Source organism: Rosa chinensis, chromosome 3 (assembly GCF_002994745.2).
Source record: "Rosa chinensis cultivar Old Blush chromosome 3, RchiOBHm-V2, whole genome shotgun sequence".
In the NCBI taxonomy this organism is placed as follows: Eukaryota; Viridiplantae; Streptophyta; class Magnoliopsida; order Rosales; family Rosaceae; genus Rosa; species Rosa chinensis.
In genome coordinates, this window is record NC_037090.1 from 23,015,770 (window position 1) to 23,032,107 (window position 16,338).

General features: G+C 37.5%; 1 protein-coding gene across 2 annotated transcripts; it reads left to right on the plus strand.

The window, feature by feature from the left end:
* Positions 1-3,920: 3,920 nt before the first annotated feature.
* On the plus strand, positions 3,921-7,703 carry LOC112194867 (protein WVD2-like 4). Of its 2 annotated transcripts, none has more exons than XM_040517128.1 (9): positions 3,921-4,268; positions 5,149-5,398; positions 5,494-5,859; positions 5,950-6,005; positions 6,177-6,254; positions 6,350-6,431; positions 6,514-6,585; positions 6,694-6,792; positions 6,987-7,703. In XM_040517128.1, exons 2-9 carry the CDS (start codon positions 5,159-5,161, stop codon positions 7,494-7,496), a joined length of 1,503 nt encoding a protein of 500 aa, XP_040373062.1. In that variant the 5' UTR covers positions 3,921-4,268; positions 5,149-5,158; the 3' UTR covers positions 7,497-7,703. The 2 variants fall into 2 exon arrangements, with proteins under 2 accessions (XP_040373062.1, XP_024190880.1); XM_024335112.2 differs by having other exon boundaries at positions 3,923-4,268; positions 6,685-6,792.
* Positions 7,704-16,338: the final 8,635 nt, after the last annotated feature.

Sequence of the window (16,338 nt, forward strand, 5' to 3'; positions counted from 1 at the left end):
AACAAATTATTATCTTTAAAATAAAAAATTTAGTCATTTCAATGATTTAATCACTCTATAAATCTTAACTAAATATACATTTCTTAATCAAACTTGAGTTTCAAAAATTAATGTCTAATCAATAAGAAAATGCCATGAACTATTTTTTTTTTTTAAAAAAATTATTTTAGCTGTGCAAAAAAAAAATGAAGAAATCATTTTTTTTATTCTCAAAAAAAAAATCATTCGTTTTTTAATGTTTATTTTTTTCTATATTTTTTGTACCACATGATTAATTATTTAATTATTATTATTTTTTTTTTTTGCAAATATAATGGATTGACTTAGATTTTAGGTCATAAATCATAAGATGATTTATTTTGTTTTCCCTCACTAATATGCGTTCAACATATATATCATACATTTTTATGTCATGAATTCCGTATTTTTGAAGTCAATCCTTGTTTCTGTATTTTTTCTTCAAGCAGTAGCAAAAGGTACAATCATACCTTCTCCATCTCCAGTAGCTTGATGCACGTTGATATCTTTATCACTAATACATATCATCTCGATATACAAGGAATAGCAGAATATGCAATCGATCTCAAATCCTACTTTAACCACTAGCAAAATTTTGTCATTTATTTTTCATCTCAAAGTAGTAGCAAAGCTAACCTTCATCTTACTCCATCTTGAAGCAGTAGCAACTAACTTCAATATTGTCTCAATCTTCAAGTAGTATCAAAACTTTGTCATTTCTTCTCCATTCTAAAGCAGTAGTAGAGTTAACATTTATCTCATCTCCATCTTAAAGCGATAACAGCCAACTTTCAATATTGTCTTGATTTTCAAGTAGTAGCAAAATTGAACTAGTACCACCAATTTTCATAAGGTAATTTTTCATGCATGTATGCTATTGTTATTTCACTGTAACGAAAGCAGAATATGTGTGTTATTTATGATGTGTACTACTGCTTGCGTGTGATTCAGTGTTAGTGTACAGTTGATTGACATATTAGAAAAGACAATATCCAGGCACCACAATGTCTAGGACATAGTCATCACTCATCAGAAGGACAGCCACCACCGAACTCCACCAACAATGCCTTCAATGGGAGGAAATTGACACTATACCCCGAGATAGACTTATTTAACACCAACATTTTGTGTTTCAGAGCCATCATGAAACTACCTTCCGGTAAGAGTGAAGGATAGAGACCCGACTCCGCTAGGGTTGAAAAGCTATTCAATGTATACTTGTATAACAAGAAAACAATTCTTGGCCTTTTTTGTGGAGTAATGAAATTTTTCCTATTTTATTTTGTTCGAAAGAAATCCTAGGTTTGGAATCTCGTCTACTTTTTTGAGGAAACTCTCTTTACATTATAGAAGTGTTTGGCCTAAAATTAAAATCCTTGTGTTCATATAGGAGAAATTTGTGTTGAAAGAAAAGAAAGAATTTTTGTTGGGCCATGAGGGCCATGAATGGAGGTGCCAAATCAGATTGAAGATGACAGTTGAGAAGCCAGCCTAGACGTTGAAGGCAACTCACCACCCGCAAAATCCCAACCCCAGAAACCCAAAACAATTCAAACGTCGCCGAAACGTGGTGCATGATTGAGGCCCCAATCGACGGCTGAGAGTGGCTGGTGAAACTGGAAGCCGCCGTAGATTGCGAAGATCCGTCCCACGCACGTTGTCTGAGCTCACGCGCGGTAGGTGGACGTGGTGGGGTGTCCAGGTTGGCCTAACGTGAGACCAATCATGTTGCTCGGTCGTTCCACGTCAGCACATCAAAACCTCCTCCCGGAATTTACGTTCTTGTGCCGTCCGGCCTGCTCTTCAATCATTCGTTCGTTGTTAAATGACCATTTTGCCCTTGCGGTTCATTCTGTTGGTTAGTGTTGTCTGACCATAATGCCCTGTTATTAACTTATTTTTAATGGCAGTACTGTACACCTAATCAGTGAATTTTTAACATAGTGAATGATAATCATATTGTTAAATTTTATTTATTTTCTCATTATTCTCCACCGTTAGATTTAGATTCAACGAAAATTAAGCATGATTGAGAAGAGAATTCATTTAAGTGTGAACATGACTATTGTTCATGATAGTATTAAAACTCAACTATCATTGATTTTGATCATCAAATTTCATTAAATTTCATTATTGTGATGTGTAATGGTGTACATTAATCGTTCTTTATTTTCCTTATAATGCTAGAACCTTCAAATTGATTAATCCATAAAAAAATATTTAATTAATTTTTCTATGTCTGATACTGATCCTTACATCTTCATCTGATCATTATCTATCACAACCACTACATGAAGGAGACTGACAATGAAATAAGAAAATCCTTAATTATCTTTCGAACCCCTAATAAAATATTTGAGTGAAACCTCGATTAGTTATACTCATTGTTAATAAGGATAATCAACATAACTAATTAAGCAATAAATATATTGTTGAATGGTAACACATGATTAAAGTGATGACCAAAATTGCAGTCTTAGAAGTAATACTTCCCTACCCAAATGTACCTTAGTTCTCATAACTTCAGTGCTAATCAAGGAAAGCTGTCCTTCTCGATCTACATTCAATTGGAACTACACTCCCCCTATATTCTTCCGTCGAGGCTTTTTAAATTTAGAAGTTGATAGTAAAAGGCTAGAGTACGTGTCATGGATCATTAGATCCTTGATAGTTATTATGATCATACTAGCTACTACATTAGGGAAGTTCAGATTAGTGTAAAAAAAGGTAGCTTTATGTATGGATTTGCATTGCATAAAACGATATAGCAATAGAATTTCTACTACAAAAATAAAATGACATAACACAAGAAATAAGATAAGTTACTGGTACGATCTCATCCAATGTACTATATTCCAAAGACTAATGATGAAGATGACCAAATTTCTTACATAGATATATGCATGCACTAAAATTTCTATTCGAAGTCAAGCACACCTACAATAAAAGTTGGACTCTAACCCTCCATAAAAAATAAAAGGTTTTCAAGTAATTGGGTCAAAACACAAATGAGCCATTATTGTTGACAATATTAGTTTCTTATTGTTTCAATATTCATTTTTCTTTGATAGGGTTCAATACTCTTTCAAGTGAAATGTAAATGGAAACGAACTCTGCAAATTTATTATTTAGGTTTGTCACTATTGGGACACATTACTTAAAAATTCTTAGTTATAATTCTCAAGCTTGTAGTTGAGACATAATTGACTTTCAACGGTCATTTTAGGAAAAATGAGACAATTATGATTTTCATAAGTATCTCTATTTGAAGGTGTTTAAACTGTTTTGATTGAAATAGAGATCTTAGTGAGATTTTTTTTTTTCCGGACAAAAAAACAAAAGATGAGACTGTTTTAACTATTAGTAAATCTTATATATTAGTGGATACGAGCATTGAAATTCAACTACTATATGACAAATCGATTTTGGAGTGGACGCCTACTGTATAAACACTCTCCGAATATAAAAAAAAAAAGTGTGCAAATATTCTAGCTATATTGAACCCCGAACCCCTTATGTATTTTTTGTTTGCCAGAATTATTGTACTTCATAAACTCCTATAGATATGATTAGAGCTGCAACGATTTTAGCGTAAAGCATTTATGTCTAATTTAACGGCCTTGAAATTCATTAGAAAATAACGGTCATTCCAAACTCATAAAATGGTAAAGAAAATTCCCCTCAGAATGCAGAGGCATGTAAAGTTATTTTCCATAACCTTCTTCTCTTTAGTCCATGAAGAAGACCCATGCAAGTTGCGACACCCTCCCCTAACTCCCTTTCCCTCCATTACCATTTAGAATTCAAAACCGCCATGTAACTTCCGTAGTGGCAGTTTAGTCATTGTCTTCTCTATTTACCAATCTCTATCCACTCCAACCAGAAAGTCCCTCGTTTTCTCATTTACTTTCCCCAACTCACTCTCGGACTCCTCGAACCAATCCAGAGCAGCGTGCCACCAACTCTCTCTCTCTCTATACTCTACAGCGTTCAAGTGCAACTATGAGAAGCACTTGACCATCAATCACCAAGTGCTTCTAATCCACACTGCTATCAATATACCCCCCAATACTCCCTCTGTTGTTTCTTTCTTCTGTTCCTCTCTTTCACTTTCTAGCATAATTCAGTCTTGGAAGTTTGTTCGCATTGTGCCTTTAGTCTTTTTATCAATCAGTCTTTTAGCGGTTACTTAAATCAGTTTGGCCCAAATTCAAGAACCCAAGTTTGAAAACCGCCCTACTCAACACTCTGTAAGTTCTATCTTTCCTTGATCTACAATGGTTTGTGTCTTGAATTCCCTGACTTCTGATTCCATCATTGTATTGGGTATCTGTCTTTTCGTTGTTACTATTGCTTTTCCTCATCTGGGTGTGCTTTTGAGTTCTGCATACATTGTTGATCCTTGGAAACCTTTGGTTACTTGGAAAAACAACACCATTTGGCCTCATGGGTTTTGACTTCATTCTTCCTTGAAGTAATTTTGTGAAAAGCTTGATGGGATTGGGTTTAGGTGTTGAGTGCGAGTCTGTAAAAGGGTCAACTTCCATTGATGTGGAGATGGTTATGATAGAGCAGCCAACTGTGCAGAACTGTTTGCATGTTAGAGAATTGTGGCTTGTGCTTTGAAATCTATCTACATAATCCATCCAGAAAGCTTCAGCATTTGACTGAAATGATGGGAACCCTTTCCCGAGGAAGGTCTCTTAGGATAATTTTGCAACGATCATTTTCAGTGTGTTTTTGTCAGGCCACAAATTTTGTTTTACAGTTTCTTCCGGATAATGAATTGATTATCTGGAGGTTAGCTGCTCATCTTGCTCTTTTGTTACATAGCTCTTGACCTCTTGAGGATCTCATTGGGTGATTCATGATTGTGGATGTCCTTTATATTTATATCTCCTGCAATCATTATGTCTTGCTGGTGTTTACTGTAGCTGCAATATTCATGTTGTTGAAATAACATAAGACATTATGTGTTTTGGTTTCTTTGTTTCCTCCAGATTTCTTTGAATGTTTCCTATGGTGTGTTCAATAGTTGTGATTCGCTTGATTGTCATTTTCCTTCCCGTCCCTTTAATGATTGGGGGAAATTGATTGATTCTGCTAACATTTGTTTTTGGTTTCTTGAAGTTTTGGCTAAATGGAGTCTGAAAATGGGATTGCTTTAGGGGATGAGAATTGTGCTGTTGTGGAAAAACATGTAGAAGAATCAGTACCGGATTTGAACATTGAAGGAAAGAATGTTGATGCTAATATAGAAGTTTCTACCACGAATGGAGTATCTGAACCTGTAAGCAAAGGTGAAGGCATTAACCCTTCAGGAGGTGCAGTTGAAGTTGCTGCAAGTGTTCCGCCTGGTAAAAATTCAAAAACAAAAAAGGTACTTGTGCCACAACTTTTTGTTGTTTCGAGCTCTTTCTCTTTTGAATTTTCATGACTGAAACATGTATAAATGTATTTTTGCCTCCTACTCAGGATCCTCATGCTCCAAACAATGGTGTTTCAAAGGGAAAGTTGGCCAAGGATAAACCCAGTGTGAAAGGTGCAGCTCCAGTTTCTCGTACACAAAGGGCAATACTTTCTCAGAGTCTTTCGTTCCCAGCCAGGGGAGCTCGTGTTGATGCTATGAAGAAGAGCATTGATGTTTATCCAGTGAAAACAGAAGTCAAACACACTCGAGGGAATGCAACCAAAGCTGAGGCCCCTTTTCCATCTTCTCGTTTGAATCATCAAAATAGGCGTGCATCCACAGGAATACACTCAAATGATGAGAACAAAGCTGCTGGAGCTTCAGTTAGGAGGACTACTTTAGCATCAATAACTAGCATTAGATCCTCTGCAGTAAGTCTTCTTGGTTTATTAGATCCTATATTATATACTCTTCATATTATTTCCTGTCATGTCACTAATATCCGTTCTTTGTTGTATCAGTCAATGAAGTCTGGCTCTGTGAGTAAACCTGCTAATAGTTCATATGATGTGACCCGGTATGCTACAACCTGCTATATTTTATTTAGTACAGAATTTTATTTAACCTTTATTATTGGTCAAGTATGTAAAATCGGTATGCGCTACTGGCCATTTTGCTTTTATAATGTGGAGGAAACACATTTGTCCACAAGAAACTTATTTCTGTAGAATGTTTAATGTAACTACAGATCAGTTGGGCAGATCTTAAGTGCTGTAAAAACAACCCTGCCAATCAAAGAGGATGATGATGCTCATTCCATTGCTTCGTATGACTCATTTCCCATGTTATTATGACTTATCTTATTACTCCATTGAAATCTACTGGTTCATTTTTGATACTTATACGATATTCTGTATTCAGAAGCACTACACCTGGTGGGCGGAGGAGCAGTGGTTCTGCATTTTCCTTCAGGTTGGATGAACGTGCTGAAAAAAGGAAGGAGGTTGTTAACACATACCTCTAGACTTGGTTGCTAGTGTTACTCCAATGTTTAACTCTAATCAACTTCATTCATTGTTCACCAGTTCTTTACAAAGCTAGAAGAGAAGATACAGGCTAAGGAAGCAGAAAAAAATAATTCGCAAGCAAAATCAAAGGTTCCATAAATCTTATATAGAAATTTTATTCTGCTTTCGTGTCTCATATATGTTCCTCTTTAGCAAATGCAGGATATCTTATGTATGCTTGTCTTGTAGGAAAACCAGGAAGCAGAGATCAAGCAACTGAGGAAGAGCCTGACATTTAGGGCAGCTCCCATGCCAACTTTCTATAAAGAGCCTCCTCCAAAAATTGAAATAAAGAAGGTAAGTTAACTATCTTATCAGATGCTAACTATGCTGGTACTTCCCTACCGTTCTTTCAATTAATCTAAAGTTTACCTCTTTTTCTATTTTTTTTCTCTCTTGAATTCCTGTACTACTCTCCTCTTCCCCTTCTGCTTTGCTTGCTTTTGTATAGAAAAATTGTGTATGACTTTCATTTATACCGATCAATCTAGATACCGACCACACGTCCCATATCTCCAAAGCTTGGAAGGCACAAGAACTCCATTTCTTCATTGAACAACCCCTCAGAAGGAGGCGGGACGTGTCTTAGCCCGCGTCTGAATCGAGAACAGAACAATTCAAACAAAGGGTTAAAGGCAACAGGTGAAAAAGATGTCACAGAATTAAAGAAGCCTATCAGGAAGTCCCAACATCGGCTTCATTCTCAGGAAAATGCGGCTGCTAAAGCTGAAGGAAGGCCCAGTAAGTCACAACTGAAAGTGGTCAGCAAAGAAGAAAAAGAAAGCCCGAAGGCATGCACTGGAGAGACAGAAGAAAGCTTCCAAGACCAATCTGAACATCTTTCTGAATGCAAAGATAAGATAGAGCCTGAAGTGAGTGTTGACCAGACCAAAGAACCAGTCGTCAATGCAGCTCCTGCTCCTGAGATCATGCCTCAAGAAGTTACCATTGCAGCTCCTGCCCCTGAGATCATGCCTCGAGGAGTTACCATTGGAGTTTAAACAACATATTTCTGATATATTACCTTGTGTTTATACCATTTTAAGTTCCGTGTTGTTGTGACTTGTGAATATAGCAATTCTGGGATCCTCATATAAAGTCATATGTGGATATATATATCTACAGGTTTATGTAGCTTATGTGTATTATCTTGAGTTAGTATATCACTGTGGAAATTTGATGTTAATGCTGTCTTCAGTAATATTATATGGACTATGATTTCATATATACAGTGGTTGACGATTGCCCTTTCATCCTACCATAAATAACTAAATGCATGACAAGTAAAACATGAAATCTGATGATTGCTATTTCTTCCTAGTAGTTTACCAGTAATGGCAATAGTAACGATGGTGGTGGAAATAGCAGTATCAGTGGTTCAACATGTATGGATGCTCTAAAGCCAGGTACACCTGGGCCTGAGGGGGCACCCAAAAATACACTATCTCATCCATCTTTAGGCCCTCAACAGCAACTCCCAAGGGAGAGCCTTGTTTCTACAGATACAGAAGGACCTGATAGTGAGATTGGACTTCAATTGGTTCTGTCTTGTCACAAATGTGGACAGCTGTTTACAAAATGGGAAGCTGCTGAAACAGAACTCTATCTAAACATGGTGGTATGAACCCTTGTTCAATTAGACTCTCATTTTGGGAAAATACTTCTCCTTTTTTCACATTGTAAATAGTTGCTAAAGCTTCTACAGTATCAGTTTTCCTTATCCTCTCGGGACTCAAGACCAACTGAGTACATGCCACAGGCAATTTTTTTTTCCCGGTTACAAAGAGGCCTAAAAGGGCCTTAAAGCAGAAAAGAAAAAGGCAACGTAGCCCCCAGGGCTTACACCAGCTCTCCTATATCTATATGACAACCAAGGTCTTCCAGAACAGCCTAGGAGGATCATCAAGAATATTAATCACATAACAAAGTCATGCTCAATACTTTTCTTAGCCATGGAGTCTGCAAGACTGCAACCATATTGCATTCTCGACAAATACGAATAAGAGACATAGAATTGAACCTTGTCATCAGCTCTTTGCAGCAAGAAAGCAGGGATCAAGACAATGAATAGAGAAACTGTCTCCTAACATAAGCTTGATCAAAATGGCTGAATCAGACTCCACTTCTAAATTATTAACATGACAGTCCAGAGATAATTCCAAACCAAGATATCGTCCCCAAGTTTCAGCATCCAAAACTTCACCTAAGCCAAGGTTAGAGTGAAATCCCTTTATCCATTGGCCATCAGAATTTCTAACCACACCGCAAGCTCCAATTTTTCCATCTTGACCAATCTTTGTGCCATCTATATTGAGCTTGGCAAAGCTACTGACAAATTTTATTGACAATTAATAGTTGAAAATGGTAAAAAGAGAAGTATAACAATAACTTCAAAAACGTCGTAATGTAGCTTACAAGTTGATGAACTGCATTTTTATAATTGACACATGTTAGTAGTTTGGTTAACTATATATAATACAGATGCTACATGCAGTTTATCACTGGAATCTTGATTTCTCCTTTAAAATTGTTGATGATATAACTTGATATAAATCAGTGACCAAGGAATAAGCTTTGCTTTGGCCCGGGCCAATCAAAAGCCATACAAGAATATTCCCTATTACCACCTAGCCTGCTCCATACAGCATGTCAGATTTTGAGAATAAAAATCTTCTGGATTTCGTTCGAAATTTCCAGGTGGTACTAGCAATGCTGTACTGTGGAATAATTATTTAGGCATGACTCTCTAAAAAGAAGAGCTAACCAGAATAAAAAATTTCACTGCAGTTAAAAAAATATAATAATAATAACAAAACCGAAAGTCAACAAAAATTTAAGAGAAGTCATTCCATTAACGCAAATGGTGAGAGAAAGTTGAGAACTGAGTTAGAATTAAACTAGATCAACATTTTGATTTCTCTCTAATGTATAAGGGAAGATTTTTTTTTAGGGGTCGTGATCACTTACCCAATTTTAGCCTAAAAATTGTCTACTTACTCCACTAAGAGTTTTTTATTCTCATTTACTCAATCTAACATCTATTGACAGTATTGCCCACATTAACTACTCCCCTCAGAGTCTCTCTCTCACGACTCCCTCAGACTCTCTCTCTCTCTGCCATGGCAGCTGCGGAACAAGAGTACGAAGCCCACCTCTCCTTCCTCCCCTTCTTGTCAAATCTCCCCCTCCTGTCTCTCTTTCTATCCCTCTGAAACTATTCGATCTACTCCTACCGGTATGACACAGACTTCGCTCATGGAGAAGATCTACTCCCACCGCCGCTTGTCGCCGTCTTCCGACGATACTCACTGCCGGCGAAGGAGTAGCGCTCATCAATATCAGTTTGGTAGTCTGGCTCAGATCTGGTGACGATTGGGTTGCCGGCGGTCAGTTCAGGTAGGACGAGCTCACTGAGCGAGGTAAGGAACTTGAATGAGGGTACCCATCGAGTGCATCGTAATCTATTTCCGGCATGAATTTCTGAGGTTCTTTCGGAGAAGAAGCTCATTGCAGTAGTGTCAAATTTGGAGCAGAAGAGGTCGATCAAGGAGTATGAGGTGAAGTTTCTGAGGTTCGCTACTGGAGCTGGGGAGTCGCCGAAGTGGAGCGATGAGGTTGATGACCATGAGGTAGAAGACTGGGGAATTTGGGTTTTCACGATCAATTTCCATTGTAAGTCTTTAGCTCAAGTCTGAAGATTTTTCTCAATGGAGGGACAAGCTGCTTGGCATATTCTGATTTGGTCCAAACTAAACTAAATTAAATTTTTTTTTTTGGCAAGATTCAGACTAAATTAATTTACCCGTTGATATAATGACCCAAAAAAATGTAAGTCTTTCGAAAGTCGTGCTTCAATTCCTTTATAGTTTACACCGCCCTTCATCTTTTAAAAATCAATTTACTAATGAAGATAGTGTAAACTTTTATTGGCTTTTATTGGGGTCTATTGGGGGGCAATGACATGATTATTGAAGGCAATAATATGATTATTGGAGGGCAATAATATGATTATTGGGAGGCAATAATATGAGTATTGGGAGGCAATAATATGATTATTAGGAGGCAATAATATGAGTATTGGGGGGCAATAATATGCATATAAATTGATCAATTGTGCCTATAGTGTATTCATTTTGGTTTTGGGAGTTTATGCAATTTAATGGAGGGCAATAATATGATTATTGGGAGGCAATAATATGATTATTGGATGCAATAATATGATTATTGGGAGACAATAATATGAGTATTGGGGGGCAATAATATGATTACTGGGGGGCAATAATATGGTTATTGGGTATTATTAGGGGGCAATAAATTCAGATGCCGGAATCCGGTCATCAGTCCGGTAGCCGGATTCCTGATTTTGGTGACCGGTCGCCCGATTCTGGTCATCAGTTGTCAGATTCTGGTCGCCGGATTCTTGTCGCCGGAGTCAAGCAAGGTCTCCAATGACTTCTTTCTCAAAGTGACAAAGAAGGAGAGAGCAAAATTGTCCAAAATAAAAAATAAAAATGAATTAAAAAATACTTAATTGGGTATTAGGAAAATAATCTCTTAGAGTGTTTGGGTAAGTGGGCAATTTTTAAGCTAAATTTGAGTAAATGATCATTTCCCCCTTTTTTTTATAGTCTCCTATCTTAATTTAGCACCAACATCAACTACAAAATTTACCAATGAATTTATTTAAAAAAAATTACCAATCGATAATATTCTTTTCTCTCTTTTTTTTGGACAAAGATTCGATAATATTCTGACAACGAAATCCTCCACGAAATGCAAGTCTTTGTGGAACATTGAGTAGAAAAATATGTCAGTTTGTCTAAAGTTAAAACCTGCCCCATTATTGAGGCTTTCACAAACTTCCTCAGATACGTATTATGAATGTTTTCTTCTTCTTTGACCTTATAGGGAACTTATTGGGATAGCAAAGCAATAAGTTAGTGTAATAATAGAGATTAGAGAGTGTGACTGGCGTTCCATTGACATGAAGTTTTCTTGTGCTAAATGTGTGACCACAAAAATGATTGTTGCATTTAGTGGGATCACAAGATTTCCACACGTACCCCATTGTACCTGCCCAGATGGGAAAAAGGAGGAGAGAAATGGAGGGGATGAGAAAGACCATATAACTCTTGGTTATTACCACCGACGGTTTTTTTTAATCTTAAACAAAGCAAATTATGACTATTAATGTATTAATACGTTAATGTATTGTAGACTTTTTTCTTAATTAAAAGGTCAAACATATAATCGAACCGAATGGTCAACGTACGCGCATCAGGTTTCCAATGCCAAAATATGACCATGTGTATAAGCCAACAATTTACACTCAATCTCTACTTGTATCTCATCCCACCAAACATAATTCATCAATGCACGTACATGACAGAAGACGTTGAGAATATGCATACATGCTAACTTTACAAATATATTTATGAGATTTTAATGGACTGGATATTTCTTTGGCATTGTGCTTTGAAGTTGTTCAAACCACAAGTATGGTCACATGTATTAAGTCTCAAGCCTTAAGAACCGTCACAATCTGCAAAATCGACACTTTGAACACGTAGCGGAGGCTGTGACATAAATGCTTTGTGTAGTGTTGTGTCCAGCCGAGCCTAGTTTGTTTTGTGCTCAATATATCTGTAAAATAATGTGTGTTTGACTGTTGCTAAAATGAGACATTATTTGTAGCAGCTGGCTGGCTGAGTCGGTGGCCGTCACGAAAGATGTTAAAAACGTTCAACTTTTGAAACAGGAAGAGATGAAGGTCATTAGTAAAAATTGGCTTATCTTCAGCATTAGGTATAGACTTTAGTTCGGGGTTGAACAGCATATAATTTTGCTTTCTGTTTACCTTTTACAATAACTAATATTGGTTAGTTTCTTTAGGGAGTGATATATATATATATATATATATATACACACACACGACAGCGTTCTGAAGAGGACGTTCGCACTTTCGTTAAAGTGCGGACGGCGCTGCTGCAGCTCGGCTCGGGGTGCGACGGAGCGGCGGAGCTTGCCGGACGGACGCCACGGGTCAGACGGACGGGTCTGCAGTCGGTGGAGTCGCCGGCGACGTGGTTGCAGCCTTGCCCAGAAACCTGCAGTTGCAGGTGAGCTCGCTGCCCAGAAACCTGCAACTCTGACCTCCTCCGACCTCGAACGCTGCCCAGAACCGTCCGCCAAGCCTCCGGCCTCCGTCCGCCAAGCCCCGAGCCGCCGGCCAAGCCTGGAAGGCCGCCGCTGCGTCGCCGTCCGCACTTTAGCCAAGTGCGGACGTCCGCTTCAGAACCCGCCCGTATATATATATTTATATATTTATATATAACCGTATCATTTTAATATTAGAGTATTACACATGTTAAATTCTGAAGCAATCTAATTACTAACGGAACCATATTTAATTTGAGGAAAAATTTCAGTTTAGTACTCTGAGGTTTGGGGGTAACAACATGTCAGTCCTTGCTCTTTCAATTTGATCAGCAACACTCCTGTGCTTTCAATTTCAATCAGCTGTGTCCAAATTTTATTGTGTCGTCTAAATCAGACGTTTAGTTTGACCACTTAAAGGGCTAAAAATGTCATTTCAAAAATATTTTCTTCTTTTCTCCTCCTCTCTCTCAGCTATGATGGTTTCTCTCTCTTTCTCTCCTCCCTTTCTGTCCTCTCCTCCTCCTGTCTTCTCCAATTGAGCTCGCTCCTCACCTCAGCCTCCATCGCATTCTTCTTTCTCTCCCTCCTGTACTCTGTGTAGTCGTTCGACCTGGCTAGATCGTACTCTTTTGGGATTTTTCGGTTTCGTTTTTCCGTTTTGGTCTCTCCCCCAAGGAATGGATCGGAGAATGGCCAAACTGATTGGAGGTGTTTGGCTTGGGATTATCGATCTCCATAGACGACATCGGCTTGGGATTGTCGATCTTCGATGTTTCTGCATTTTCCGGTGACTCCGACCACTGTTTGACTTGCATGTGGTATGAAAATTGATCCCCTCGTCATGCACTCCACTTTAGTCTACTTAGTTTTTCAATTCAATTGATTTTGACTGATTTTGATTTTGGGGTTGCTTCAGCCTCGTGGCTGTCTTTGACACCGGCAAGTTTTTACGACGCTTCTGGGCTCATTAATCATTAGTTCATCATCAACCTAGTTTCAGCAGTGAGTCAGGGGAGCTGAATTCGGTTGATCGAAGTCGATTTTCAAAGGTGTATCCCAAACTTTGAATCAAAGTGTGGAAGTTGAATGTATTGTGGTTGATTAAGTTCAGATCAAGTTCTCCCTGGTTATTGCTTTTATCAGATTACCGTAACTATACTAGTTATTTGAGTTGAGAAGGAAATTTGGATGAGTTAATGAATTTGTTATTGGTTTTTGGACTGGAATTGGTTGCTTGCATTGTATGCTGATTGTAAAGTGCAATAGAAATTGGTGATTTGAGTTTGTTTCAGATTTGGTGGTTAATTTGCAGGTGAATTGGGATATGTATCAATGCTAGGGCTTGAATTTTTGTGATGTAAGAGACAATCAGATTCGGTGTAGTGTGATCACCGCTCGTGGCATCGAGCGAGGAATCGAATTCAGGATTTGCCAGAAGTTGGCGGAGGCCACCCCAACATTCCCTTCATCTTCATCTGGATTTGCTGGGCGCTGGAGATAGTTGCGGGGAGAGCAGGATTAGAGGAAGAGAAGAATAAGAGTGTATTTTTTATTTTTTATTTTTAATGTGGAATTAAGTGAAATGTCAAATTTACCCCTCTATCTGGGCCCACTAGCTGAGTTTGTCGCTTCCACGTCAGCATTTAACGTTTGATTTGGACGGCACAGTAAAATTTGGACACAGCTAATTGAAATTGAAAGCACAAGGGTGTTGCTGATCAAATTAAAAGCGCAGGGACTGACATGATGTTACCTCCAAACCTGAGGGTACTAAACTGAAATTTTTCCTTAATTTAATCATAAGACAATCTCTAATGTATAATACTTATTTGATCAGGAATTGCACGTTATATTCAAAACGATTAAAAACTATAAACTGATATGTTATAGGGAAGATCACCGGAGATCAAAGTGAATGTGCCACTAATGTAGCGGTCGAAAATCGCCATAGAAAAGGCATAGAAACAGGACCAAATACCCTAAACCTAGGTCAACAAAAGAGATACTTTATTTGAACCAACCAAGAACCTAAAATTAAAATCCTAAGAAAACTACCTATGCTGCCACAACCTGCATCCAACCTCTAAGAATCTGACGACAACCTCCTAACGAGTCTTTCAAAGATGGCCAACACCACTATAAAAGGATGGAGACCACCTTTACGAACCAAAAACCTCGACGAAGCTTTTAAAGATATACAAGAAATAATACAAAAGAGAAGAAAATGCAAAGAAGTAGCCCATCTACCTAAGCAAAGAGACGCAGCTAACCATAACAAAGAGTAAAAAGGAGGCTGCAATTTTTCTTTTTTTCTTTTCTCTCTAGTGGTTGTTTTTGTTTCTCCTTTAAGGTAAGTTGCAATGAGTACACCATACCATAGGCTAAAAAGCTAGTGATCCATACAAAGGCCAAAAGAAACGTTGATTGATGTTATGGGAGCTTAATGTGTTACACGTGGAACTAATGGGTAATCAGTCTACTTCTTAAGGATCCTCTACAGTTCTGTTCAAGTTTGATAACTTTGATTAGGAAAAACAAAAAGAGACTTAACAAATATAATTAGCTGATATTAAAACTATACACAACAACCTAAAATTGACCACAATCTGTACTCTAGTATGTGACCACAATCTGCTTTGTTATACAGTGACAATGAATACCAACTAATACCGTGAAAGACTACCAACTGATTCCTTCTATTTAAATCATTCAACCACCACCACCTCAATATCACCACTCCCAATCAAAGAAACTTGGAAAATAGAGGTCTACATTCATATTTTCATATAGCCAACAAAAGACCATAATAGCATGACAAAATAATACATTTTGTTCCCACTTAAAAAAAAAAGGTAGCTTATTGACCCACTTCTTTTCTATTAGTGCATGCAAGAATATATGAGTACTTTGGTGTTTTAGCATTTTAAAGGATACTAATTTAGGAACCAAGGGGAATCCAATGGGATTCATCTCCCCCACTGCCATTATATAAAGGATGATGAAGAGGAAATGACAACCAATGATCTCACCAATCACTTGAGAAGTTTCCTTGGTGTGGAAGTTTTCACTGTTTTGATTACTCCATTTTAGCGACTCTATTACAATACTTTTATACTTTGTTTGGTTTCTGTTTTGTATATAATACCTTCAGATGATTTCTCATTTGTATATAATATCTTCATATTGATAATCAAATGCCTTTAAGTCCCAAAAGCATGCTAAAGAACATCACCTATAAACAGCTGGGTTGTTCCTTTCTTGTTAACCAATTATTCAGAGTAGAGGTAAGATTTTACTCCCCAATTCATTGACTTACTGTTTTATACCCTTTCTAATTCACTAAATTAAAACGAATTATAACCTATCCGCATAATTATTGAGTGATAAAATAATCAAGTTATTATACCCAAAACCAACTGACAATAAATGGAGACAACAGACCGTCGCAAACAATACGAGGCTTAGAGTTTCCAATACGAAAGTTTTTATTTATTTTTGGACAAATATTCCAATAAAAAGGGACAGAAGAAGTTTGCTTCTTTTCTACATAAGGCTTCAAAGAAAACATGTTGAAATTTGATTCACAAGTAATGGTGAAGGAGAAAAGGACAAAAGAACAGACAACTTTTATACCAGAGGTATACAGCCTGGCTGGTCTTTCAAAGTTTCAAGTATGCATACAAA